This window comes from Notechis scutatus, chromosome 1 (assembly GCF_049901735.1).
Source record: "Notechis scutatus isolate UNSWTSFEM ecotype Mainland chromosome 1, rNotScu1.2, whole genome shotgun sequence".
In the NCBI taxonomy this organism is placed as follows: Eukaryota; Metazoa; Chordata; class Lepidosauria; order Squamata; family Elapidae; genus Notechis; species Notechis scutatus.
In genome coordinates, this window is record NC_142009.1 from 144,260,013 (window position 1) to 144,272,074 (window position 12,062).

At 38.9% G+C, this 12,062-nt stretch overlaps 1 protein-coding gene across 1 annotated transcript in view; it reads right to left on the bottom strand.

Moving 5' to 3' along the window:
* Window positions 1–478: 478 nt before the first annotated feature.
* COG6 (component of oligomeric golgi complex 6) overlaps window positions 479–12,062 on the bottom strand; it is a 39,058-nt gene continuing 27,474 nt past the window's right edge. The window contains exons 17-19 of the mRNA XM_026668586.2: window positions 8,500–8,553; window positions 7,413–7,492; window positions 479–5,844 (exon numbers count right to left, since the gene is read on the bottom strand). Coding sequence (XP_026524371.1) covers window positions 5,697–5,844; window positions 7,413–7,492; window positions 8,500–8,553 — 282 coding nt within the window. The 3' untranslated portion in view covers window positions 479–5,696. The remainder of the gene's footprint in view (window positions 5,845–7,412; window positions 7,493–8,499; window positions 8,554–12,062) is intronic.

Consider the following 12,062-nt stretch of genomic DNA (forward strand, 5'->3'; position numbering starts at 1 on the left):
ATCACACCTGTCCACAGGTGGTGCTTAATAGATTCTACTATAGCCTACACTTAATATTACATAGCTCTAGTAAGAAACTGTGGCCTTACAAATGATGTCCCTTAGTAACCCATAGAAATTAGTAAACATCACTGATCTCTTGCATAATCTCATTGTTAGTATTGGATGTTTTGGTTATTTAGTGCAAATTGTAAATCTGCTTCTCATTGCTTTGTGATCTAATCCTGGTCACATGTAGGAATCCAGTAGAAACTGCAATAGCATCATATATGTGACACTATTAATTTCACCTGTTTCCCCATGGATGTCTACCCCATCTCACAATGGAATGGACTCCAGTAAGTTCATCTTGCCTTTCAAAATTGTGAGAAAATATATTTTCTTTGTAAATCCTTCCCTCTATTAAAGAAAAGGTTCAAGACCTCAACAAATAAAACCTATTTTCATTGATTTCTCAAATATAAAAGACAATCAGAAATAGTACTGTTTAGTTTATTAACATTCATAAACTAATGCAGTCGCTAATTAAGATGACTAACTTTTATTACAAAAAACTGAGACGCTTCAAAGATTTGGCTTAAATATTTTTTGATTCTGAAGTCACAGATGTTTGTTATTTCGATTAGGGGTGACTCAAATTAATGAGTAAAATAAATGCAATTATTTTGTAGTAACAAATATGCTTTTGTTATGTATCATTATTTGTTTACCTTTTAAACAAAGGGTGAGTATGGAGGTAGAAACCGATTTGTGTTAACAATAAAAATTGCACTTTAAAATTCATCTTCCATTTCCCACCCACCCCAATATTTGAAAGTGTATTTATGTATTTTCCAATTTCCAGCATATTTCAGGTTTGGCATTAAATTAAACAAGATGGCTGAACTTGTTTCTTGAGTTGAATCCTCTCAGAATGTAGGTCAATACACAACTGATGAAATACCTCCCCATAATTAATTTAAAAACCTGATCAAATATGAAACTACTGTATATGCACTTGGACAAGATATTGTTTTGGAAAAAGCCCATGAGTCCTGATGCTGGGAAGAGATTGGGTTTTAAAAAAACATAGTGCTTATCAAAATCACAAATGGGCATTATGAATTGAGAATAAACATGCAAGAATTCCAACAAAAATGTACAAATATATTTTGTAGAAATATCAAGACGTTTCAACAGGCCTATATCAAGTTTTGTGTTAGAGAACTTGAATCACTTAGTACTCACAGCTGGTTGGATGTACTGTATGTATACACTTTATTAAAGTTTGTATAGGACCTTCTTAGTTGGTTTTGGGGTTTGTGTGGGAGAACCAGTAGCTAATACACCCAAGCTGACTGTTAAGAATAAGGCTGCTGAATAATATTCACTGCATTGTATTGACTTATACAAAATTTGTAAAGTTTAAATGGGATCTAGTTGGTAGTATTGATTCCAAGACTTTTTGTTCAGGAAAATCAATGACTAAACAAGCTTTTAGATACTTTTTACAATTCTTCTTTTAAGAACTTTATTCAGGTGTGAATAAAATTCATTATGGTGGGATGGGGCAATTATTTTTTACCAACACTTCCACCAATTTCCTCAGAAGTTAGCAGACCAGAGGGTGCCTGGGATAGGAAGAATCAATCACTTGCTTCCTATTAGTAGCTGTTTCTCCTAAGACGGAGGCCTTTATTTTCCCAGAAAGATATTTTGGGATGCCACACGGTGCAAATCAGTTCAAATGTCTTTTTTGAAAAAAAAATCACCAGCTGGTACTGTCTTTGGCTGATTAGACTTGGTGTCTGTTCAAACACTATAAACAGCAGCAGGTTCCTAATTTCTTCCTGCTAAATCTAATGTGTGGTAGGGTCAATTGAGCATTTTTTTTTACTGTCCAGCGCCACCACAAACAGATTTACAAGGTAAGCTTCAGCTCTAGGTGCACTAACAACTTTTCTGGATCCTACCTAACTCCTTATATAATTGTGGCAGCCTCTTCTTATACAGGTAGTCCTTGACTTACCACAGTTTGCTTAGTGACCATTCACAGTTACAACGGCACTGGAAAAAAACAACACATGACCATCTTTCACATTTATGACCATTGCAGCATTCCCAGGGTCATGTGATCAAAATTTGGATGCTTGGCAACTGACTCGTATTTATGACAGTTGCAGTGTCTCTGGGTCACGTGATCCCCTTTTGCGACCTACTGAAAAGCCAAGTCAATGGGTAGGACAGATTCACTTAACAACCTTGTTACTAACTTAATAACTGCAGTGATTCACTTAACAACTGGGGCAAGAAAGATCGTAAAATGGGGCAAAATTCACTTAACCAATGTCTCAGTAACATAAATTTAGGGCTCCATTGTTGTCATAAGTCTAGGATTACCTGTACATGGAATTGAAACTCCACTCCTAAAGTTCTTGAGGGGCATGTTGAGAAATACCAGGTTTGTATCAAAGGAAAATTAAGGCTGGCAATATCATGCCCAAGTGTCTCTTGCCACAGTTGGAATCAAAACCCACCCCTTTCTAGATTTTGCTTTTTTAAAGGGGGGATACCAAGTGTTTGCAAAATAGCAGCATAAACTATATTCATCTACGTATAACAGTAGCTCGGAAATAAAATGGATAAGCTATTGTCATTATTTATCTAGAAAACTATGGGTGTATGTTATGGGATTTAGCATCTTTTAACTCTGAAAGCTTTTTAAGAAAACTGCTTCTACCACAGTCTCAAACTGGGTTGGGGCTTCCAAGGAATTGGAGTGGTAATGGTCCATATTTTTTTTAGAGCTTCACATAGGCAGAATAATTTTTTTTTCTATAAGCCTTGCTCTTTATTTGACCTGTGCTCAACTGTAGTGCTGCAAAGTCAGAGAATACATACAATATATAGATTATCATTCCATAATTAAAAGTAAGTGATAGAGTTATTTTTTTGCCTAACCTTAACTCCAATAGTTCATTTTATTCAAGGGAATCCCATACACTTATCATTTTCAGGGATCATGAAACCACACAGGTTGCGAATCTTTGCCTCTTCCTAGGTACAATCAACATGGCATTCTACATCAATAATATTCCCAGTTCAGGGAATATTTGATTTTCCTGGGTTTATTAGGTATATTATTTTGGTATGAAATATATATCGTTATTTTCTCTCATTTTATGTACTGTAGAAGTTCAAACGTTAGAATAGCCTTGAAGATTTTAGTTTGTAAAAGTTTATGAACAGAGGTTGGCAAGTCTTTACAAATTTATAACTTCTATTTCAAGTTCAAATTGGATTCCCTGACGTTACCGTGATACGATACGAACTCAATCTTGTATGGGTTCCACGGAAGTTATTGCTGCCTTATCTTACATTTGTTGACAGTATGTTCTCCCTATAACTAGGGCTTCTCACAAGTAACCTGCAGAAAATAGCAGTCTTATTTGTATTTTAGCAAGAAACGTTTTATCTTGGCACTTATTTCAAGTACTACTGAATATTCAATCTATTCTCCAAAGCACTTGAAGGCAGGACAAGGGTAATGGATAGAAACTAATCAAGGACAGAAGCAACCTAGAATTAAGGAGAAATTTCTTGACTGTTAGAACAATTAATCAGTGGAAGAACTTGTCTCCAGAAATTGTGAACGCTCCAACACTGAAGAAATTGGACAACCATTTTTCTGAAATAGTATTAGGTTTCTTGCCTGAGCAGAGGATTGGACTACCTTCCAACCCTGTTATTCTGTTATACTTCCAAAGTTATGGATTGGGAAGTGCTACTTTGGGTGTAAGTTTTGCATCCTATACCCTTTCACCCTTACATTAACTTTTCTGCTTTTCTTTAGCATAATACTCTCTGCTGCAGGCAAGCACTACGAAATGAAGCAGAAAATCACTCTAATGTGGATCAGATGAATCAGAGGCCCTTACATAACTAAATGCATTTTAGCAGATGGCACAGAATCCTTTAAAAAGATACTTCAGTTGTTAAATGAAATTTAGAGTGACATCTAAAATTGTTCTTTCAGCTCTGTAAAATTCTTCATCGCATCCCAAATTATATTAAAGAACATTTACATGATGGGAACTATTCTGGTGCTCTTTAACCAATTTTGCTGAGAAGCATAATAATCCAGAAAACAGTCCACATTTAATGCCAAAGAAGAAATAGGCCTCTGTGTGCAACCTTTTTTTCCCTGCAGTTCTATTTGTGCAGGAAGGGGGAAGGGGAATTGCATGAACCAGACCAACCCTTCTTATCACCCTCACTTTCTTCTGTTCAAAAAAAGTTACAGATCTGCATTGGAGAATCTGTTGTGTTTGGAAATGTATCCCAGCATTTTCAAACTAAGCAGCACCGAATTACATAAAGGGTCTACAAGGAGAATAGGCTTCCCAGGAAGGCATTCCATTCTCCAATATTTTGGGGATGAATTGGCACATTGAGAGAGCAAGCCATGAGCAAAGAAATTAGTGTTATGTGGGCTTACCCATCAATATTTATTTTACTTTTGCAAGCTAGCAAAAATATTGCTTTCCGTTCTTTCTGAAGCCCTAGGCATATATTATCAATGCTCAATTGAATCTACCTGTGCCATTTTTTTTGACCGTGTAAGCATATTCCCAAACAGATCTTCCATGCCTCATTTTTATTTACTAAAAATGCTGATGGAAACTAAATTCTGTTTTAACTTGAAGCATATACCAGCTTCCTTACTAATTTTGACAATAAAATTACAGATTAAAAAAATGGAAGGGAGCGGAGGCTCTTGTTGGTACCAAGTGATGTTTTAACACAGAGAAAAAGTTGCATTTGACTTGGGAGTGAAAAAGGAATCATGTGTTTTCAGAAATATTCAATCTGTCCATATTTTGAGGTACTCAAACAAATGTCAAAATCTGCTTTTTGAGCACAGCATTTGTGAACCCTGTTCAGTGTCACTCCTGAGCCTATGGAATACACCTTTTCAATCTTCTCTTCCAGGTTTCAGGAAAGAGTTTGAGGCCTTTCTCTTCCGCTGCATCTTAGTAGTCATTTTAATAGTATTAATGGTTTTAAATTTTAAGTATTTTTTAAATCTTTATTTATAGCATATTGAATACTTGATTATAGAAAGGATACAACTTGTAGGATTCTTTAAAATAAAATTTCTGAAAAGCTATCCTATTCCAGTGCCATTAAAAACACAAAACTCATGGAATCCAGTCCTTCTCCAAAAAATTACTCCTAACAAGAGTTTGCTAAGTTTTTGATTTTTTTTACTCACTAAATCAATAAGAAAATATATTTTTCAAAATATCTGGGTAGTATTAGCACGGGGGTTTTTAATCAAATAAACTAAAGTGTGGTTTGTGCATAGGCTCAATATAATTTGTTAAAAATTGCTGAAGGAAAAAAATAGCAGGCCAATACCAATACTGGCTAAATCACCAAAATAAGAAAATGCTTTGGTTCCACCATTTATTTTACCATCATAATAAAAAGTAATCTGAATTAGGACAAAGCTTTCCCAAATTGTAATAAATTACTTGAAATGCTGTCATCCAGCAATACAATTTAACACCACCCCACAAAAGTCAATGGGATTTCAGCTAATTACATGCGTAACTGCAACCCAAGCAACAGTCTTTGCCCGTTTCAAAGCTGTGTTATGTCCGTTCTTTTGTAATGCAGTCCGTGTTTTAAAAGGCATGTTTTGGGCGATAAGTTTAGGAGAGAAGAGACTGAACTTGATGAGGAGATCTATGTAATATAGTTTCCGGATCTTTATAAGCATTATCAGGATTCATCACAGCTGCATACAGTTCAGTGTAAGCTCGGCAGATCAGTTCTGTGGACTGTTTTATTATCTGTTGTCTAAAACACAACCAGAATTAGACATGTAGATATACAACTGATGATAACAGAATAAACATAGAAAGTGCCTTGGTGAGTGAGATCCTGTCCCCTTTCTTTGTAGGAAGAAAAAATGAAGGTCATCCTAATAGCTCCCTGCCTCTACTCACTGTCAATGAATACAACCTCTTCCAGGAGGCAGAAGGCAGATGCTCTTGGGCAGCAATGGCAGGATGGCCTGAGGGTCTACACCAGGGGTCGCCAACCTTTTGGACCTCAGGGACCACCAAACTCATAATTTTAAATCCCGCGGACCAGAGATCCTGGGAAAATCCCAAAACAAGTCTTCAGGAAAATTCCCCCGCCCTGTTTTCCCACCGATCAATCATTTTTTATTTGGGATCGCAGGATACTGTTTCCAGCTCCGTTCTCAAGGGGAGAGAGAGAGAGACTTTTGGCTTCATTCAAGGAAAGCAGCAGAAGTAGCAGAAGTCTCCCCCCCACCCCCACCAAACTCTGCCAGAAATGAGTCTTTGCTGGCGCAGCCTCTTGGAGCAGGATGCCTTGCAGGGTCCCAAAGACTCATTTCTGGCTGAGTTTGGGGGAGAGAAAGAAGGACTTTTGCTGCTTTCCTTGTGTGCAGCCAAAAGCAGAAGAAGAAAAGAAGTGGAAAAAAGCAGCCTGGGGGCCAGGCGAGGCATGTGGGGCGAGTGGGGCAAGTCCCCGCCTCCGCCCTTTCCCCCCCCCTCTCCTCACTACCTCATGTTGTTCGCAATGCAAGCGACACAAGCCTTGTGTTCCCGCGGGCCATGTGGGCAGCACAGCCTTGTGTTCCCGCACAGCCTGGATTAATTGCTTTGGGGGTGACATTTCTCTGAGGACCACCAAAATTTTCTTGCGGACCACCAATGGTCCCCAGCCCACTAGTTGGCAACCACTAGTCTACACAATGCAAAGTTATGTGATTTCTGGGACCAACTTCTTCCCCCAATTATTTGGCAGCAGTGCAAGAGTTGTGCCTTGACCTCTGAAACAGCCACAAGGGGTAAGTCTTTCTTTTATGAATTTTTATACATCCATACCTTTTAATGATGATGATGGAAATAAACTGTAGAGATCAGTTTAATCATTCTTCTGGGATTGCCTCCACACACACCCACCCATGTCCCTTTTCTATACTGGTACAGTATACAATTTGCAGCTGAACATGTGGATGCAGCCCCTTTATCCCTCAAACAACTGGTTAGATTAAAATAGCTATGCAAGCAAACACAAAAGATGGCTATAACCAACTTCCTGGCAAAATTACTGCAGGACACCCATTGAAAAGAACAGTCTTTCAGCCAAACAATGTCTTTCCGAAATGGTCCTGCTGGCTGCCTCACATAATAAATTCACCAACTGTGAATCAGTAAGCTGTCATCCTGCAGAGTATCGGCCAGTCAAGGGCACTTTAAACATGCTTAGTCCTCAAATTAGCCCCCTCAAGTTTGAGCCTTTGCCTGTGATTCTTATGTACATCACATGCAAAGGAAAACAATGAATTCTGATTCTGTGAAAGAAAGGAAAAAAAGAAACATTTTACTTACCTAACAGCTGTGCTCAGGAGAAAGTTTATCTGTGGCATTAACAGGCCATCAGGAGCAGACAAATAACGATCAAACTGGACCTGTCACATAGAGAAGGGCAGGTATTAGTCAATGTGTTGTCCTCAAAAGATAGGCCCACTGCTCAGAAGCCAAGAATTAGGCCCAAACACTCTCCAAATGTATTCTAATGCTCCAAGGAAGGGAGAATCTGGATGCAGAAAAAGTCCACGACTTCCTATATATCTTAGCCAAAACTAATGGAGATGACTAATGGAGATGTAGAATGGAGATGTTTCCCACTAGCCCAACACTTGGACTGGGCAGCAATCATTTGAATGAGGAAAGGGGGTCAGTCCAGCCTTATCTTATTCTTGTTCTTTCTGCTTTCTGCTCTCTTCTCATTTGCCTCATTCTAGTTACCGCTCCTTACTACATGGGTTAATTTCCTCTCACAGAAGAAAAAAAATCCCTGCTCCTTGATTTCATTCCTTAAAGTTTATAGATGTCAATTGTTTTTTTTTCCAATTTGAATTAAATTAACAACAACTGTCAAACTTAGACATATCTTAAGGTGAATGCAATTTCTGAAGTCTCTCGTGTTATAAAACACTACCAAATGTACTATATCAAAATAACTTATCTGAAAAAAACAACTGCTATGAAAATGAACATGAAATCTGAATCAATGTCATGTCCTCCTTAACATCACACGAAATTTTCTTGTTCTGTAGTGGGTTAACTAGAAACGAATAAAGAATTAAATTCTAAAATTCCTTTACATTACAGTGAAATATTACACACTCCTGGATTTCCATTATTTATTAAACTCACAGACCAAAACCAAAACCAAAAAACCCTGAACTGACCTTTAAGAACACCTGGCTTCCTTTTTCCTTTTTTCCTTTCCCTTATTTCTAAAATTTTAGATTGGAAACACCTTGGAATACAAATTTGTCCTCTTATATCTAGAGCATCTTATAAACAGTGACAACACAATGACAAAGAAACTAAAACACCCACTCTCAAAATCCTATCCCAGTTTCCCCCTCTTCTCTTGTATAACACAGCTGAAAATGATTTATCTCACCATTGCAGCTTTTAATGACATAGAATCCATACTGGGCACATTAGCCAAGGGACCCTAAAATTAAAGGAGAGGTAAATACATGAATAATTACACAGAATCAGTGTTTTAATAAAATCAAACCAAAAACTATTTTGCAACAAGCCCTAAAACTGTAGCATGCTATGGATATTTATGGAATCATGCAATGATTATAGCGAATGAATTTTGGAGAGCGCAAGTGCCACAAATCTCTAGATCAAATTTTGAAGTTAGTAACTTACTTATCTGGTGAAAGAAAACCAAATTAAGAGACAACTAAACAGACAACTATTGACTTTATGGAAGACAACTGAAGTAGAAGTCCACTGACTAATAATTTTTTGTGGGTCTTATGGAAAGGAAAAAAGAGTATGATTTTTTAAAGTTCCTAAAGCAAAATAAAATGTGAATAAGATACAGTCTAAAAGAGTGAGGGGAAAGATTATCATTCAGGCAATTTGTGAAAATTTACCGTATTTGCCGGCGTATAAGACGACTTTTTGCCCTAAAAACATGCCTCCAAGTGGGGGGTCGTCTTATACGCCGGTAAATACATTGTCACTCGGTGCAAGAGCGACGGGGCGGAGCTCCGCAACTTGCGAAGCCCCTTCAAGCCCAGCCGAAGTCTCTCTTCCTCCTCCTCCTCCACCCACCCACCCACCCTCCGCCCGGCTCGGGCGCTGCGGAGGCCAATCTGGAGGTGGGGTGGGGGTGGAGCGGGAGGGTCTCTGGCGGGGCCGCTTCGCCCAGCCAGCCCCGAGCCGTGTAATGGCCCGGGGAGTGGGGGGAGAAGGTGGTGGGGGTGGACTGTGGCGCCCCTCCTTCTGGGCAGCGGGCGGGGGCGGCAATTTGCTCCTCCGCTTCTCCCTCCCTCTTTGAAAGACCGGGAGGGCTGTGCTTGGGGCGGGGGGTGTCCTCAGGAAGTTCCTGATGGGACCCCGCTGGGCAGGGCCACCCGGCTCCCGAGCTGCTTTCCAGGGTCCCCTTGGGAAGAAAAGGGTCCGGTGGGCGGTGGAAGAAGGCGAGCGCCCTCCTCCCGCCCCCTGTCCCGTCCCGTCCCTCCTCTTGTCCCCTCCTCCCCTCCCCGCTTAAGAGAAAAGATCTGCCTCCCCTGCACCGAGCTTCCACCCGGCGCCGCGTCTCCCGGCCAGCGCGCTGCGACTTTGGGAACCGGCCAAGCGACTTTAAAACCGAGCGGAGGCCAGAGATAGCCGGAATTACCCTCCACACCACACACACACACACACACACACACAGAGAGAGAGAGAGAGAGAGAGAGTTGGCAGCTGTCCATCCCCCACCCTTGGAGTCCCGATGGCACGCACGCGGGGCTGTCACAAAGAAAGGGAGAGGAATTGAGTGCCAGCCTGAGAAAGGCGAAGCTGCCTCTCTAAAGCATTTTGGTGGCTTTGTAAGTTTGGGGGAAAGGGGTTGGGGGCGCTCAATCAAGAATTATATCCAGAATACCCCAAGTGTTACAACTTACCGTATTTGCCGGCGTATGAGACGACTTTTTTGCCTTGAAAAGCATGCCTCCAAGTGGGGGGTCGTCTTATACTGCGAGTATATAACAAAAACTATATTTTGAGTGGAAATGTTGGGGGCTCGTCTTATACGCCCAGTTGTCTTATACGCAGGCAAATACGGTAGAATGTAGGGTGTGTGACCAAAATTCTAGATGATCTAAACTGGGAGAACAGGCAGACCTCCTAATCACCCAGTTTTAAGGTCAGAGAAACACATTACTTACAGTAGCCTGAACCACTTTATATTACTATAGTTATATAATTCTGTAGTACGACTTATTAAACAAATCAGCAAAAGCAAAATTGAGTATATCCCAATAAAAAAACTCTTATCTTATGAATTACAACGTTATACTATTTTTTCACAAGGTGGCTTGGTGCTCTAAAACTAAAATAATGCTTTTTTTTTCATTATTCAAAAACTGCCAACGACACCAGTAATCACTGCTTATCTTTTTGAATGGGAGGTTAAAAAAACCCAATATGAATATTACAAAGTAAATTCCTGGTCATGTGTGGGTTAACTAAATGGAGAGAAGTCTACCTAATACAAGTTAAAACTTTAAATAAAACTCCACCCACCGAAATCCAATCTATTCTTTTTAAGATACCACTACAGTTGTGTCTTTTTCAGATAGGTCAGGCAGGGTCTCATGACTGCGTTAAAAACATATTTGTTGACATTCATTTGAGGTCTCCTAAAATCTTATGAATAATCTATCTTCCTCCCAGTGTGTTTAAGATTGGGTCCATTTGGTGTTACTTTTTATTAAATAATTCTACCTGCAAGTCTGATTTCATTTTGGCTGAAGAACTTTTAAGAGTATGAAAATGGAAACTATATTACCCAAACTAATTTTGGTAACATGAAATTGGGTATTGTCTCCCACCAAAATTTCAAAAGTCTTAAAATATTTGTGTTCAAACAAGAACTTGCTTGGTTATTGATTCTGAAATTCTGAATTATATTTATCTCAATATGTTAAACTTTGCCTCAGTAAAACCGTAACCTTAATATCTCCTGTTTCTCGCCCATGCTTATGCTAACGTAGAGAGAAATGCTCTATCATATATTGTTCCTATAAAAGAGCATGAAGATAACTCATTGATGGAGGAATGCAAGAAATATTAAGAGAAAATGAATAACAACTCAGTTCTAGAACAGGAAAAGCGTAAAAAACAAATGCAAGATAGCCCAGTTGTAACTGTTTTGTTTAGTGTTAAGAAGAGGGTGAGAGAAATTCCTGGTGGCTTTCAAGATTTTGTCATCATGCTAATAAAGAAAAATAACATTCCTGAAATCTTCATGAACTCTGTATGCTTTCCTCACTTGGCCTACTTTGAAGGGCTGATCCTTGCAATGTAATGTGCTTGATTGCATTTGACTCATAATAAATAAAGTAGCCAGAAATAGATAGCCTCCCATTAGGCCATACTTACAAGTATGATGAATTTACCAACAAGTCAGGATTCTAAGCTGAATTGAAAGAAATGATTGTACATTTGCAATGACATATGTAAACTTATTTGGATATATTAGCGAAGGATGAGAGAACAAAAGTAGTGAAAGAAACAAAGAGTGAAAGTAGAATACTGCAGGAAGAGAAAGGACAAGCTGTGTGGATTGGAAGATTGGAAGCTACGTAGAAGATGGGCGGTTATATTGTTTTAAATAAATAAACCAACAAATAAGATAATCTCCCCAAAGAATGACAATTGGTACAGGGGAAGTGGTTACAGAATGCTATTTATTTAGAACAGACACAAAACCGTTATGCTACAGAATGCCTCAGGTCCATAAGTGTGAATGTTAAAAAGAGTTTATTTTTATTTTATTTTATTTTATTATAGAAAAAGCAACGGGCTTGAATTATGGCAAGTTTTTTGTGAGTGTGGAGTTGAAGGCTGGTTGTTAAACTTCCATGATGGAAATTAAATATCTATGAACATAAATTGAATGTTTAGAGAATGGTTTAACATTGAGTAGGATATACACAAGAACAGAGGATGTCCCTTTAA